The sequence below is a fragment of the Engraulis encrasicolus genome, chromosome 21 (genome assembly GCF_034702125.1).
Source record: "Engraulis encrasicolus isolate BLACKSEA-1 chromosome 21, IST_EnEncr_1.0, whole genome shotgun sequence".
Taxonomy (NCBI): domain Eukaryota; kingdom Metazoa; phylum Chordata; class Actinopteri; order Clupeiformes; family Engraulidae; genus Engraulis; species Engraulis encrasicolus.
The window spans coordinates 39,741,565-39,759,147 of record NC_085877.1 but is presented as its reverse complement, the minus strand read 5'-3'; the positions used below and the strand labels follow the sequence as shown (position 1 = coordinate 39,759,147).

At 44.7% G+C, this 17,583-nt stretch overlaps 1 protein-coding gene across 1 annotated transcript; it reads right to left on the bottom strand.

The window, feature by feature from the left end:
* Positions 1-5,938: 5,938 nt before the first annotated feature.
* LOC134437209 (uncharacterized) lies at positions 5,939-15,277 on the bottom strand. The gene is made up of 6 exons (XM_063186705.1): positions 15,222-15,277; positions 14,383-14,760; positions 9,710-9,790; positions 7,748-7,828; positions 7,140-7,220; positions 5,939-6,240 (listed from the first exon to the last, which is right to left on the bottom strand). The coding sequence occupies exons 1-6, from the start codon at positions 15,259-15,261 to the stop codon at positions 6,038-6,040; spliced, it is 864 nt and encodes a 287-aa protein (XP_063042775.1). The 5' UTR covers positions 15,262-15,277; the 3' UTR covers positions 5,939-6,037.
* Between the last annotated feature and the right edge of the window lie 2,306 nt (positions 15,278-17,583).

The window sequence follows — 17,583 nt, the reverse complement described above, 5'->3', positions numbered from 1 at the left end:
GCGGGCAGTCTCGGACCGCCTCGACCTTGTCCTTCTGCGGCTTGATGACTCCATTGCCAATGATGTGGCCCAGGTAGCGAACCTCCTGCTGGGCCAGGGAACATTTCTTGGGGTGGACGGTCAGGCCCGCCTCGCTGATGCGCTGGAACACCTGGGTCAGGTGTTGGAGGTGCTCCCCCCAGGTGGCGCTCCATACCACGACATCGTCGAGGTAAGCTGCGGCGAAGCCCCCCATGCCCTCCAGGACATGGTCCATGAGTCTTTGGAAGGTTGCTGGTGCCCCCTGCATACCAAAGGGCATGGTCGTAAACTGGTACAGGCTTTGAGGGGTGTGGAAGGCGGTGTACTGTTTTGCCCCCTCGGCCATCGGCACCTGCCAATAACCCCTGCAGAGGTCAAGGGTCGTGATGTACGACGCCCTCCCAAGCCCCTCGATCAAATCGTCCAGTCTGGGCATTGGGTAGGCATCGAATGTGGACTGAGAGTTCAATTGTCTAAAATCGATGCAAAAGCGGATGCTGCCATCCTTCTTTGGGACCAGCACCACGGGACTGCTCCAGCTGCTGCTGGACCGCTCGATGACCCCCAGCTGCTTCATTACATCCAGCTCCTCCTGCAGAGCGGGAAGCAACCGCTCTGGGATGCGGTACATCCTCTGCCGCACTGGATTAGTGTCTTTAAGCTGGAGGTCATGCTCCACCAACGAAGTGCGCCCAGGCTGCTCGGAAAACAGCCCAGACGGGATGATGGCCCGCAACTCCTCTGCTTGCTGCGCTGTCAGGTGGGAGACATCCGGGTCGGCTGGTGCGGCAGCTGCAGGGAAGAACTGCTCCTGCGGCTCCACGTCACCCTCCACGTCCTGCACCAGGAGTTGCAAGCTGGGCGTCCCCCGCTCATGCCACTCCTTTAGCAGGTTAATGTGGAAGACCTGCTTGTTCTTTCGTCGTCCCGGCATCTCCACCTCGTAGGTCACCGGCCCCAGCTGACGTGTCACGGTGTAGGGACCTTGCCAGCGGGCCAGCAACTTGTTCTCTGTCGTCGGCAACAGCAAGAGAACCTGCTGCCCAGGTGTGAAGCTCCTCTGCCTCGCTCTCTGGTCGTACCAGCGTGCCTGGGTCTGCTGGGCCTTGGTCATGTTCTCCTCCACCAAGCTGGCCATCTGCCCCATCTTCTCCTGGATCCTCAGGACGTAGGAGAGCACGCTGTCTGGCTCCTGGGGTTTTGGGGTCACCCAGGCATCACGGAGTAGGTCCAATGGGCCCCGGACCTGGCGTCCATACAGCAACTCAAATGGGGAGAAACCAGTGGAAGCCTGTGGTACCTCCCTATAGGCGAAAAGGAGGTATGGCAACCACTGGTCCCAGTCTTTGCCGTTCTCTGCCACGAACTTTCGCAGCATTGACTTCAGGGTTTGGTTGTATCGTTCCACCAGCCCATCAGTCTGGGGGTGGTAGGGAGTGGTCCGTATCCCCTTAATTCCCAGCAAACTATACACTTGTCTAAGTGTCTTGGATAGAAATGCAGTGCCTTGGTCTGTCAAAATTTCATGGGGTATGCCTACACGTGAAATCAGTTGTAACAGTGCTCTTGCAACTGACCCTGCCGTTATCTTTCGAAGGGGGAATGCTTCCGGGTAACGTGTGGCATAATCACACATGACTAGAATGAATCTGTGCCCTGACCTGGTTCTTTCCAAGGGACCTACAATATCCATCCCTATCCTCTGAAATGGAACGCCTATGATGGGAAGTGGTTGCAGAGGGGAGGGTTTAGCTTTGTGTTTGCTTGTGAGTTGACAGGTAGGACATGTGCGACAGTATTTCTGAACATCAGTGTAGAGCCCAGGCCAGTGAAAGCGTTGTGCAATTCTCTCCAGGGTCTTAACAGTACCCAAATGCCCCGCCCAGGGTATATCATGCCCGAGACTGAGCACTCTGTCTCTCAGACATTTTGGCACAACCACCTGCTCTACACTGCCATCTTCAGGTTGGTGGTACAATAGGTTATCTCTCACAAAGTAGTATTCACCAGTTAGCTCCTTAGCCACACCAGTTTGCACACCATCAATTTCTGTCACTTTAGCAAATGCATCCTTCAAAGAGTCATCATCTTTCTGCAGATCACTAAGGTTATCCGGAGGATTCCACACATCATCATCAACAGGTTTTGGCAAATGGCTGACCACCTTATCTGCTGTGCCCTGCAGCTTAGCCCGTCTACGTTGTCTACGTGTCTTGGGCAATTTTGTAGCAACAGGGGAATCAATGTCACACTGGCTATAGGGCAAAATCTCACACAATTCTCTATGTGCTTCTTCCTGAGCGTCCTCTTCAGCAAACTGCTTAGCCATGGCCCTTGTGACGACCATGCTAACAGGCACTGATGACAACACCAGCTCAGGCAAAATAAGGACATCCTGACCCAGCACTACAGGATACCGTAATCCTTGTACTAGGCCTGCCCTCAACAAAAAGGCTTGCCCCTGAACCTCAAGACAAATATCTGCCACAGGGTACACATGCTCGTCTCCATTCACACAACACACCCTAAGCTGCTCTGCACTCAATACAGCTGACTTATCGATCAGGTTTGGCTGGACTAGGGTGTGTGTGCTGCCAGTGTCAAGTAATGCAAATGTGGGCTTGTCATTTACAGACACTTGGATCGTCTGCACTTTGGACATCACATCATCAGCTCTTGGGACATTACAAAAACTGGACCCCTGACCTTTTCTGTTCGGGCAGTCTCTGGCAATGTGGTTAGGTTTACCACAGTTATGGCATGTGAAAGGCGGCCTCTGTGTGGTAGCTGCGGGTGCCGGGTGTCTAGGTGGTGGTGTGTAGGGGCGTATAGGAGGCCTAGGTGATGGGGTGTAAGGGGAAGTGTAGGTGTGGTGCGGTGGCCTAACCTGACCTATCCCCCTAGGACCAACTCCCCCACCAGGAACCCCAGACTTACCATTGCTGGCTGGTCGGTTGTAGTTCTGGCTCCGGAACACCTTCGGACCCGGTCGAGCTGCCAGGAACGCCTCCACGAGTTCCGCTGCCTGCTGGCCCGTGGCTGGGTTATGCTCCTTGACCCAGACCCGGATTTCAGGAGCTAGGGTGCGCAGGTACTGCTCCAGGACCAGGATTTCTCCAATCTGCTCCACAGTCTTTCCTGCCGGTCTCACCCACTTCTTGTATAGGTCCATCAGTCGGTTGTACAGCTCCCGAGGGGTTTCCTCTCCTCGGACATCTGGCTCCCGGAAACGCTGCCGGTACGTCTCGCCGTTGATCTCGTACTTGGTGAGGATTGCTGTCCTCACTTTGTCATAGTCCAATGTTTCGTTCATGTCCATCGCGACATATGCTGCTCGGGCCCGTCCCGTCAGGTATGGGACCAGGTAGATGGCCCAGTCTGCTCTCGGCCACCTGTAGGCCACGGCAAGTCTTTCAAACGTTGTCAGATACTGTTCAATATCATCTCCTTCCTCCAGCTTTGGCACTGCTGCCCTTGTCCAGGAAACAGGAGTCAGTGCGGCTGGGCCCAATGTAGAGGGTAATGCTGATTGCTGTTCTGGAGGCTGCGTCGGTGCTGGCACTGCTGCTGGTGGTGGTGCTGGTGCTGGCACTGCTGCTGGTGGTGGTGCTGGAGGCTGCGCTGGTGCTGCTGCCGGCGCTGCTACTACTGCTGCTGCTGCTGCGACTGGTGCTGGAGCTTCCGCTGCTGCTGCCGGTACCGGGAAACCTGGTGGTGGCCCCACTGGGTTGTGTTGAGGTCTCCGCTGTAGTAGAGCCCCACCGCCGTCATCATCATCTGGCTGCTGATGCTGCCACTCACTTGCCTTTCGACGATCTCTGTCCAGCTCGTCGTACACATTGTTGAGCTGAATCTGGACGCTGCGCCATCTTGACTCTTGCTTCTGCGCCTCACTTTGCTGGGCCAGCATGGACTTCTGCAGCAAACTGTACAGCGCGTTCATGTCCAGGGTCTGTGGCACACCATCTGCTCCGCCCAAGGCTCCTCCCGTGGCTCCACCCATGGCTCCTTCTGTCTTCTTACCAGCATCATGCTCCTCCACCTCTTCTGCGGTCACCTCCTCCACACCATCTTGGGGTAGGTGTCGATACGCCATACTGCGTTTAGGTTGAACCCGTCTGCCTGTTGCCGTCGTCTTCTTCCCGAACTTCTTAGGCGCCACTGTCACCACTTCTGAACACCACTTGTGAGAAAGGGGCTTCTCTACCCCCAACTCATGTCAGGACTGGCCCTTACAACTAGCGGTTAAAAGAAGACGGAAACTTGGCAACTGAAAATATCGTGGATACGGGTGCGGATTTATTTACAGTGCAGAAGTGATACAAAAATATGATAAACAAAAACTGAATAAACGAAAAAGAAAACCGGCCTCAGTCAGGCAACTTAAATCTCAATTAACAGAAATACTTTCTAAATGCATAAACTTCCTTGCACTTACTTTCTTTCTAACACAGCCTCGCAGCAAGCGTGTGTCAACCTCACCCTCTCTCTCTAGAATGAGAAAGGCCTGCCCTTTTAAAGAGCTCACAATCTTCCACTTGCTGCTGATTGGTTCACAACTCAACCAATAGGAAAATAAAGTTACAAAAAGTATTAAAAACACACTTTTAAATCCCCATACAAAATATCACAATATTCCCAAACCAACAATAAAAATATTACAAAAGACATAAACAATAATGACATTCCTACATGTTTGCAATAAAGAGATATAATAACATTAACTCAAAACAATCCACTTCCGGGTGCCAAACGTTCTCAACACTGCCAGATCAGTGTTTAAAAACGTTGGTTCCGAGAGGCTCTGGTTTCCCCCCGGACCCAATTGCTGACGCACCAGAATGTGAGTAGAGCGAAATGTTTGAATGTAGCGTGATGTTGTTGAAATGCGTGTGGATTTATGGAGCTAAGACAACGGGTACCGCGTTGCTTGCTAAGATGGTGAGTAAATGAATGTTTAAACAATGTTTACATGTGACTGTACGTGTGTGTCATCTCGCGCTAATCGCGGTAAAAAGAAACTTCTACTGAATGAATGTTTGGAAGGCTACAGGTGCTGTGTGCGCATGCGCGTGTGTGTCAGTGTCTGAATGAAAGTGTCTGTGCGTGTAGGCGAGTGTAGGTGAGTGTAGGTAGGGCATGTAGTGGCGTTTCTGTGAAAAATGTCATTACAATGTAATTACCATCTCTTATTTTTCACATATGGTTATAGCATGGTTATAGCAAGGTTATAGCATGTGGTTATAGCATGTGACTCCAACACAGCCAAAGGCCTGTGTAGCTCACAAAGTAGCCTAGTGGCTCCCAGACCTTTTCTGTTGGACGTCTATATCCACCTGGCCATGGCCCCATCGTGACTTAGCTGGGCCCCACTAGCTCAGGACCATTTTAAAACATTGTTACTTGTGAATTGTTTTGGAAATTAATGCAATTGAGCAGTTATCGCTTTGTCCCTGCGCAATATTCTGCTGCAACTGCCCGGTCTGGCAACTGTGTATGAGCTTCAACACAAGTCTTGTGACGAGTCCACTACACTCGTCTGATTGGTTGGCATGTAGATGTGACTGCTTGCCACCAGAGTGGTGTACAGTTGGGATTTTTACTAATATTCTCTGGTAATTTTATAATTTCTGGATTTATTATTCAGCCGAGGCAGCACCGACATTTGTGCATATTCATGTGATGAGAAGGTATGGATTTACCTCAAAGTACATGCTACACATAACTAAAGTGATGTACTGTAGTGTTATCTTGCCGGTGCGGACAATGACAACATTTATTGTCATCATAACTGACATAATTTTGTGAGCTGGTAAACGTTGGTAAAAGGGTTGCAATCAGTGGCGGTTGTAGACCTAAATTACCAGGGGGGCCGAAGAGGGGCCAGTGATTTTTCAGGGGTGCACATGAATTGGCAAAAGAGATAAAATGTTTTAATGATATGAATATATAATACACAAAAAGGTACATCATATCATGTCATATCATGCATTTAGAAATTCTAATTAATTTTAAGTCATTGGCTGTTCAGCACAGGGGCCTCAGCGGGGGCCAGGAGGAAATCTACAGGGGCCCTGGCCCACCCTGGTTCCTGTCTAGAACCGCCCACTAGTGAGTAGGACTTCCTGATCCTCAGACAGAGAGCCACGTTCACCATCAGACTCATCGCTAGCAGCAGGATGGCCACCGATGACACAGCGATGAGCCAAGAGCCATCACCTGGTGGAGTGGTGAGAAAAACAACACAGTTACTGTAATGTAATGTAACTGGTGGTGTGTTGAGAAATAAAACACAATTTATACACAAGTCAAGGTTTAGCAATGTTAGCCAAGCTATTATCTGGTGGTGTGTGTGTTGAGAAAAGCAACAACAAAGTTAATAATGTAAAATACACCAGCCACGTGTTAGCAATTTATTAAGTTTCCTTAAAGGTGTACTGTGTAGGATGGTGGCCAGAGTAGGTATTGCAACTATGCTGCTCAGTGAAACTGTGCTACCTGCAACTAAATTTGATCTTTTCATGAATATTTATTAAATAATAAACTAGATTTACAATTATAATAAATGTACAGTAAGTTTTGCAGCCAACAATGTCTATTTCAGGAAATACAAAATGACAGACAATGGAGAAGATCCCCCTTTTCATGTATGAAAAGTGCCATTTACCCCCAGTCATAATAAATGAATAAATACTTGGAATGTGATGTTGGAGGTAAGTGTCCATGAAAAAAGTGACATTTATGAATGGGCAACATGAATTCTGGAAATAATCTACTAAAAATATGACACGGTGCACCTTTAAGGATCAATAAAGCATCTCTTCTCTACACTACTCTATGTGATCCACCGATAATCAAGTACTTTACGCCACTTACAATTCATAAGCATGTTTACTCTATTCTACTCTACTCTATCTCTTGTACTCTACTCTATGCATCTCTTCTATAGCTAGTGCAAATGCACATGTTTACTCTACTCTATTCTACTCTACTCTATAATTTTCTACTCTATTCAACTCTATTCTATTCTACTCTATTTATGTCTACTCTACTAGATAGTGCAAATGCATCTATATGGTTTTTGGTGACTCCCGCCTGTAGGTTTACTGCGCTGTTACCTTCATCAGGTGTGTGAGTCCTGTTATCACCAGATGGGGGCAACGGTGAGTCTGGATGCTCAGTTACGGGTGACTTCTTCCCTGATGATACACAGCATGGAGGAGGAAGGTCAGGGACAAAATAAAATAAAAATTGATCCTTCAGATCGTTGACTAGCATGTAATTCTGTAATGAGGCAGAATTTTGAGATATTATGAGTTTGCACTGGTCAGGGCCACTTGAGATGACACTGACTGCATGTGCCCCCTGAACCAAAATGAGTTTGACAACCCTAAAGTAATGCCTTGGAGGATGTTACTCTGCGTATGACACATTAATACCAGTAGATGATTTAGAATATAATGGTTAAGTTTTGATACAATGTTATGGAGGACTTCTTCATGAGTCTGTATATAAAACCTTTATTGCCATATTCAGGGAATCCAACCAGGGGGGGTGGTCATTTGAAGTTGGGTCAGTTAAAGGGGGTCAGTTGTCCCAGGCCCAGAGGAAAGGGGGCCCAGAAATGGTTCACCATTACATTTTATTACCTTGTCACTGGCCCAGGCACACCTGTCAGCGGCCCTGGCCACATTGTAAATAGACGTGAGAGAATGAGTTACAGTACCTTCATCAGGTGTGTGATTCCAATTATCACCAGAGGGGGGAGACGGTGAGTCTGGATGCTCAGTGACAGGTGGCTTCTTCTCTGGTACACAGCATGGAGGAGGAAGGTTAGGACAGAGAACGTCTATGAGAATGGTCACAGGCTGGTGGCCAGGAGTGGCACTGCAGCTATGTTCCCGCAGCCAGAGAAAATGGAATATTGTACGAGAACGGTCACTAGCTGGTGGCCAGGAGTGGCACTGCAGCTATGTTCTCGCAGCCAAGTAAATAATGAATGGGTCCCAATGGGGCTGTATGCTTCTTATAATTGTATCTGCCTGTGTACATTTTCCCCTGGAAATAATGAAGTTGCGTTCGATAGATAAGAGTAAGTGAAAGCATTTGCCGACACGTTTGCATCTTGTCAAGTGTTAGATTTGTGAAAATGACCCTTATTTAAACTATAGCAATGACATAACACGTGACAGTCGACTTTACGGCACTTCGCCATTTGTTTTTGTAGTTTTAAGTCTGACTTCAGATGTCGATGTGTTTGAAGTTATGTTATGATTGTTGCGGACATCTGTTATTTATTGCATTTAGGGTGGTGGAAAAGCGGTAAGTGTTAATGGGGTAGGAAATGACAGCGCTCATCCTTAAGAATTTGGGCACCTTCAATTAACATGTTGGACGGTGGTGGGGGATTTTGAGGTGTGTGACCGTAGATGTCTCTGCGAAAATCAGTCAGAGTACATCTGTCATCAGCTCTGGTCGTGAATAGTCGTAGAGATTCCTCAGCCAGCAGGTGTTAGCCGAATGCTAGCGTGTTGCAGGACAAAACTAACAAGTCTTTGGGAGAACAAAGTCATACAAGGAACCTTCAACTTAACTTCTAATACAACTTCCATGATAAGGTACAGAATGTGCACACATCTTTACAAACCAAAGAACTGAACCGTCACAAATCCCTGCTAAGTCATTTAGCCCAATAGGCTCCCATTCATCTTTCACTTGGCTGCGTTCGCCAACGGGGCTATAATGGGAGCCAATGAGAGATACCGTTCTCATAGGTTAGACATTCTCTGGTTGGGATAAAATAGTGATGAGTGATATATTAATGTATGATAATTTGTTCATTAAACAATAGTGGATGAGAACGTGTACAGACTGTAAACTGTTTGAGTTCAATGAGATGGAGCCCAAGACCTTATGGACACCAAGCTGATTTCAAACTGTTTAATGCATCAGAGGAAGGTACTCCATTTATGATGCCTACCGAGTAACCAATTAAAAAGAACCAGTAGCCTCTTATTGCAGATGAGCATTAAATTAGTACGTTAAATAAGTTAAATTAATATGTGTCGTTAGACAACCATATGCTGTGGTAGGCCTATTGTCACCAGTATGTATAAGTCATACATGCTCCATCTGTTATGTGGTAGCATTTGGTCCTCTGTAGGATATATAGATGTAGTTGCCAACAACGTCTTTAAAAGGCAATATAACCATATACTAGTATACTCTAGTACAGTAGAATAACCATATAGGCTACATAGTTGCCTAATGTCTTTAAAAAAGGCTATATGCGGTATGACAACCATATACTCTAGCACTGAAGGATAACCAAAGATTAGGCCTTATGACTACACCTAAAACAGGGATGTCAAACTCAGGCCCAGGCCAAATCTTGTCCATGAAGCCATTTTATTTGGCCGTGAGATCATTTTAAATATGTATGACAGTTTGACCACATGTAAAAATGAAATTTGTACAGACACATTTAAACAACCACATATGATGGCACAGAGTGTGTGTGAAATTTAACTATGAGTATGAAGTTTATGTACATATAATTTTAGTCAATTTTTTAAAAGAAATGTTAAGTTCGGCCCGCGACATTGTTCCAGATTTTGATTTCGGTCCTCAGTCAATTTGAGTTTGACACTCCTGACCTAGGAGAATACATTACTGTACGTGTTATTACCTTCATCAGTGGCGTGAGTCCCGTTACCACCAGATGGGGACGGTAGTGAGTCTGGCTGCTCAGTGACGTACAGCTGCTTCTCTAATGAACAACAATAAATATGGATATATACGTATATGCTGTATATATACATATACAGTAAATATTGCGGTGTTACTTCAACACTTAGAGAGTTCATTTGAGTCCAAATGATGCCAAATCAACTCTCCTAAGTGTTAAATGAGCCATGCAGAATTGACTGTGTATACAGTATGCTATAGTACTGTAGGATAACCATCTAGTACTGCAAGATAACCATATACTCTAGTACTCTAGTAGGCCTACTGTAGCTTGAAATGCAATGCAATTTCATTCAGTTCGTTTACATGACGATTTTTAAATCCGATTTAACTCACTTTAAATCTGAATCTGAGATACAGGGATTAAAGCAAAAAAAAGTCATCTGACTGAACTTTTTTACCGGTTAGGTACCCGATCGAGTATCACTCCGTAACCCTACGAAAACCAATGTAGCCAGGCTTTGCCCTCATAACGAAACATACACGGGTTTTATGCAAGGAATGGTGCCAGAGCCAGCACTAGGCATAGGCAGACAGGGCAGTCGCCTAGAGCAGAATAGACCTATGTCTTGAGGGCGCCAGTAATACCAACAAGTGCCACAAAAGCAGAACTTCAACCAACATAAAACTTTACACTTCACATTAACAATGAATATTCATTATACACTCAGTAGGCCTATATACACTCTCAGTATGAATGTACCTGTAGGTACTAGATCAGATGTGCTCAATCAGATGTAGGCCTACAATGCTATGTTTACAGATGCCAATTTCTAAATACAAGAAAAAGGAAAGAGGGAAAGGGGACAGGCCTAGGCCACCAGATTGACTGGAACTGGCCGAGAATGGAGGGATAATGGATATATCAGACTGCAAACATTGAACTGCAATTTGGGGCATGTTTTGGTTATTTCCTCTTATTTCTACCCATTGTTTATGAATTGTTCATAACATTATGCAGAATGGATTCACAATGAGTGTTGCTTCAAAATGGTCTAGCTGATATCACAGAATTATTGACTTGGAATTGCAATGCATTGATACAGTGATCCCATTATGTTTTTTTTTTTTTAGTAGTAGTAGGCTATATTTTGTCTTTCCCATCAGAATGGGCAAACACTGTTCTGGTGAAAGCACTGGTGCGCATTGCTTGCAGTATTTCTGACATTTAAAAAATAATGCACTGGTCATAGCAATCAGAGGGAGAAAACTAGTTGGTTATTTTGTATGATTTTCACTATTCATCCTGTTACAGATAACTTGACGTTGACGTTTACAAACAGGGTGCGGTAGTCTACCTCTTGTGTTCTACCGTTTTGAAAACCTATGGCTACCGGTACGTTTTTGCTTCTCGATGTGCGGTGACAGGCACACGCTTACCATTGATTTAAAAAACGTCCCCGATTCCTACACGCACCCGTGTTCTCTCCTACAAGCTGACACGACACAGTCACAGACATACGTCTATCGAAAGTAACACACTTTCCCAAGCTTGTCGCGTAACTTTCCACTCGAATCAAGGCAAATCACCCACCTATCAGTCTTGAGTGCGCAAATAACTGAACTCAAACGAAGCGTATAGTCCGAGAAGATGGGCACAGACGTTGAGCCACTCAAAAACAAGCACACACACAACTGTTGCTGCACACTATTCCAGTTAGCAAAAATATCGACAACAACAAAGTTAATATGCTATGATTACAGGTTAGACTGTAAATTGTCAGAAAGACAACTAGAGCTAGTTCTACACGTAGCCAGTCAAACGCGCTAAACTTTGAGGATGAAACACATGGTATTACGCACGGTATATCCTAGCTAGCTGCCAATGATAGCCGTCCCATTGGGGCTATGAATAATGTTAGTAAAAGTCACAATGCTTAAAAGGAAAACCCTTCATGAAAAGGATATCATGCGCAGTCGAAGTAAACTATTCTTTTTTTCTAACTATCCACCACGGCAGGTGCAATGATAATGGAAACGTGTCCTACCTTCTTCCAGCTATGCATACCATGCATATGCATTATTATTAGCCCATATTGGAATATCAGTCCAACTCGTTTAATGATGGTCATTGCACTTTAAAGACATATATTACACTTATTTTCTTTTCTGCCATCAGCAACAATGTTGGCTATTTGTTGATTTAATCTCTCGCGCTGCGCCGCAACTGATTTGTTGACCGCTCGTGAACTTTTTTTTTTTTTGGAACACGGAAGACGATGGCTCAAAACTACTGAGTGAATCTGTTCTATGACACCACCGGTGGTGGCGTGTATAACTATATCCGTACACCAAACACACCTTTCCTCCCCTTCTCATGACCAGGAGTGCTCTCGATTTGAGTTCAGTTGGAAAGTAGAAATTGTAAATTAATTGACATGAATTATAAGGACGGAAATCCGTCCGAACGAAAATCCAGTTGACGGAAATCCGTCATGGCGACGGAAAACTTTAATCCCTGTGAATCTAAAGCTTAATTCCGCTTTGAAAACAACATGTAAACACTTACCGAACCGGAACTAAGTTTATTCGGAATTAAACTTAAGTCTGAATAAAGTGGGAGGTTTGTTCCTCTTTTAATTCCGATTAAATACTTTCCTCCATCATGTAACCCTTTATTCCACTAATTCCGGTTGTTCCACACATGCTCTTTGACCACGCCATGGCGCAAGACCCCATGTTCTTTGCTTCCGTGAGAAAAATTGTGATTCATTTCATGCAAGTTTTTGCTTAATTTAAAGAGCCTAAGTGACTATAAATGTTGTGTCATCCATATATTGATGTGAAAATGCACCACGAACTGATGAAGCACAACAAAGTTACTCCAAATTACCCTTTGAGCACTCGTTTTATATGTTAGCATTTTAAACCCTCCACACCACAGGGCCATGTGTTAAGGTTTGACCCAGTGTAACGGAGGCTAACTAGCAGAGTTGGCGTGGAACGTTAGTAAACCTCCTTCCAAAAATCCTCATACAGTGTTGATGCCGTTGGGCTGGGGGACTGGTGCTTCAGTCCAGCGGTATCGTACTGTGCCTCCCATTTCCGAATCGATGTAGTTGACGAGGTCGCAGGTTCCACTCCAAGGGGGACGTACAGGTGCAAGAAGACCTCCGTCACTGTGGTGCTGATTGACCCGGGATGTGATTAAGGTTTAAGGAGGAGAGTGTAACGGAGGCTAACTAGCAGAGTTGACGTGGAACGCTAGTAAACCTCCCTCCCGAAAGCCTCATACAGTGTCAATGCCGTTGGGCTGGGGGACAGGTCCTTTAGTCCAGCGGTATCATACCGTGCCTCCCATTGCCGGGCCGTTGTAGTTGACGAGGTGACAGGTTCGCGTCCACGAGGGCCACAGACTGTGCAAGAAGACCTCTGTCACACCAGGATGAGGTAAATAGTTTTGGGGCTGAATATGACCAGCCTTCCCTTTGGGACACAGAGTTACTGGAGGTTGGTGACCACGCCCCCACGCCTTATTTGGCTCGCTCAGCACGTGTGTCCTCCATCCAATCGTAATGCTTTGTTTTCCCTAGACGTTTATTCAGAATTACGTGCCATACACGTCGCAAAATAACTTTGAACCTGTTCTATTTAAATATGAATTATTAATTCCGATTTAAAATTGTCATGTAAACGTACCCACTGTGTGCAGTGTACAGTGTTCACTTGTGTTCTGTGGTGTGCTGTGTTACAATGACAACGGGGGTTGGAGTTTCCCTGTTGTTCCCAGTTCTCACTTTCACTTCATATCAGTAGTCATTGTCACAAGAGAAGGTGAAAGTGTTGAGGGACTATTTCTGCACACTGTGAATAACTAATGACACTTGTGTGGCATGATGAACAGATATGAATAAAGGTCAAATGGTAAACAATTTACCAGCAAATGGTAGATCACCAATACAATTAACACAAGGCTATTGGCCTAGGTGATACAATTGACAGAATGAACACAAGACAAATCAAAGACATGCTAACATAAACTACACTTGAAATATTTGAAGGGAGAGAGAGAGAGAGAGAGAGAGAGAGAGAGAGAGAGAGAGAGAGAGAGAGAGAGAGAGAGAGAGAGAGAGAGAGAGAGAGAGAGAGAATGCAGTCGTCATGAAGGGGAAAGATGACTCCCTGAGGTATTCAGTGTGTCCACCTTAGGCAGTGAGGACAGAGATTGTGTTCATCAAAGAGTGAAAGGGAGAGACAGAAAGAGGGAGACAGAGGGAGACACCATGGAGTCAGTACGAAATGTAAAGGCAGTAAGAGGACATTAGAGCAGTGGTTCTTAACCTTTTTTCTTAACGCGTCCCCTTTCCTGTGCTTAAGACAGGACGCGCATCCCCAACCCCAACTTCTACACATCTATACAAACTAAAAAAAGATATTTAAGTGATTAATTACAATGATTTTTTGCTCGAGCCATTAATCAATACCTTAATGACTTTAAACAGGGACCAACATATGTTTTAATTGGCTCTTAATTTGGCCTAATTATAATGTTTGCAAGCTGAATTTTGGTCACAACCTTAGCACAAACAAAAGTTTGTGCACCCCCTGAATATCTGGTACACCCCAGGTTAAGAACCACGACATTAGAGGCCAACAGTTAGAGACAAGTCTTACCTCTGATGTCCACAACAGTTCCTGCTGCAAACACCACTCCATAATGCAAAATAACAGCACAGTAGTACGTGGAGGAGTCTGATGGCTGAGCTTTAGAGATGTTCAAGTTGAAAACACCAGCTCTACCATCCCCCTCTACTTTATGCCGTCCAGTCATTGCAAATTCTTCTTCGTAAAACAGTTTACTATAGTAAATGGATGCTATGGACACAGGCCTCTCTCCTGAGCTCTGTTTCATCCAGACTAGTTTTTCTTCTCCATATCCTCCTTGTCCATATCGTCCTCGAGGGTAATTGCAGGTGAGGTGTAGCTCCTCTCCAGCCAGTGCAGTGATGTGAGCAGGAGACTGGGTGATGACAAGACCTAAGATACACACACCTAAACATAATAATAACAACACATGACTGGTTAGGACAACAACACATCACACCTAAACATAATAATAACAACACATGACTGGTTAGGACAACAACACACACACCTAAACATAATAATAACAACACATGACTGGTTAGGACAACAACACATCATTAACACATCACTGGTGAGTAAAACAACACATCATTACACATCACTGGTGATTAAAACAACACATGATGTGGCCAAGAGACTGGGTGATCCTATTCCCCAAGATACACACACCTATAAAGACATGATCATATAGTCAAATAACATGACAGAAAGAGATGAGAGAGAGAGAGAGAGAGAGAGAGAGAGAGAGAGAGAGAGAGAGAGAGAGAGAGAGAGGAGAGATGAGAGAGAGAGAGAGAGAGAGAGAGAGAGAGAGAGAGAGAGAGAGAGAGAGAGAGAAGTGTGTGTCTGTCTGTGTGTATACTCACAGAGCGAAGAATACATCAGCAGTACCCAGAGAGTGTCCATGGTGCGTGTGTGTGTGTGTGTGTGCGTGGAAAGTGGAAGTGCTGAAAGCGGCGGTGGAACTTTTATACACAGAGAGAGAGAGAGAGAGAGAGAGAGAGAGAGAGAGAGAGAGAGAGAGAGAGAGACAGAGAGAGAGAGAGAGAGAGAGAGAGAGAGAGAGAGAGAGAGAGAGAGAGAGAGAGAGATGGAGAGCGGAAGGGAGAGAGAGGGGTGTGTGTGAGAGAAGGGGGTGTGGTTAAAAGAGAGAGAGCGGCGAAGTGAGCAAACAAATATTGTAAGGAAGTCAGAAGAGGAGCATTTAACACACAGTGTGTGTGTGTGCGCGCGTGTGTGTTCTCAACCATTTTTCAACAAACACCCCCTCATTGTGTGTGTGTGTGTGTGTGTGTGTTTGTGTGTGTGTTGCCATTTCTTATAACACCCCGCCTGCATCATGGAAAGGAAGCTGTGGCATTTCTTTGAATTAGTCAGTGAACACATTCACACACACACACACATGAACACACACACTGGCGCGCGCACACACACACACACACACACACACTGTTTGTCTGTCTGCAGGTGGAGTGGCCTAGCAGATGCCTCTCACATTTAGCGTCAATGCTGATGCAGAGTCGGCACATTGGGTACGCTTATATGAATGTGTGTGTGTGTGTGTGTTGAGATGTACACATTGACTATATACAATTCTACAAACAGTGATTGTTTTAAAGTTAATTCATTTCACACATTGAGTATGGGAAGTGGTTACGGAATTGTGTTGTACAAACCCCAACTCCGATGAAGTTGGTACATTTGGTAAACAGAGAATAAAATCAAAATGCTATCATTTTCAAAACATTCAATCTATTCATTAGATGGAGAATAGTGAAAAGACAACATATTAAGTGTTAAAACTGAGAAAAAATATTGTTTTGGGGGACAATATGTACTCATTTCTAATTTGATAAATCCAACACGTCTCAAGAGAGTTGGGACGGGGACAATAAATGGCAGCAAATGTCGAGGATGACTAAAAATAAAACAAAAGACAACACTTAACAGTTAAATACATTAACCGATGAGATGATTTTATATAAAAAACAGTGTTAATTCCTATCTTGGACATGATTTCACCAGCTTAAATGGTGGGTGTATTCCTTGTCATGTTTTGCAATGTTTTCCTTTCTGTAGTGCTTACAGTGTGACAGGTCTTGACCAAAAACCCACCATTTTATCACCCGCTGGTCCTTATGATGGAGCCAAACTGTTAAAACATAGTAGAGAATGCAATTTGACCTTACTGTGGCAGTAATTGAAGATCTCCCTTCAAAATATAATGCATGAGTGGCTTTTCATGCTGTTTAAAACCCATTTATACCATTCAGCACTGTATTTAACTCTACAGATGAGTGAGAACATCTTCACCAATGCACTACTGCACCTGCATGCCATCATGGAGGCTGACTCTTGAAGCTAGCACTAACACAAGTTGGATGGTCCATTTTTACTGTAGCACAGGATGTGCAATGGACTTCTACAACTTCTGCTGACTTCTGTAAGCAAAGGACAGTTTCCCATGTCTTCTGGGTCTATTTCAAGTGAGCTCAGGTGCTTAGGAGAATGTTACACCCCTGTATCATTTTCATGCATTAAGCATTCTTAATATGGTCAATTTTCAATAGCTCTAATTCCTGGAGTGCTAGAGTGAGACTACAGCCAATATATATTTCATGATGTCATGAACCTATACAATGATTTTATTAACAAAAATATGTCTTATATACACTCAATCGTGGTAAATCAAATGTATGTAATAACTATGGTAATTATTCCCTTTGCATCTTTAATTCTGAGTGACTCAGCCTCTCTGTGATGATCTTATACCTGGACACCTATATTGTCCGTCAGTACAATTCATTTTGAAATGTTGTTCTTTGTTGTTTTATCTTATTTGGATGTTTACTAAATTTCACTGATCCCCGTCCCAACTCTTTTGAGACGTGTTGGATTTATCAAATTAGAAATGAGTACATTTGTCCCCCAAAACAATATTTTTTCTCGGTTTTAGCACTTAATATGTTGTCTTTTCACTATTCTCCATCTAATGAATAGATTGAATGTTTTGAAAATGATAGCATTTTGATTTTATTCACTGTTTACCAAACGTCCCAACTTCATCGGAGTTGGGGTTTGTAGAATACCGGCGTTCTAAAACCATTTTTGGCTTTTTTTGTAGAGACACAGCATTTTATGTGATAGGGCCACTGAAACATGGTATGGCTCGTTTGAAAGTGGAGACTTTACCCTCTTAGTGCGCGAAACCCCTGTGTCTCTACGAGC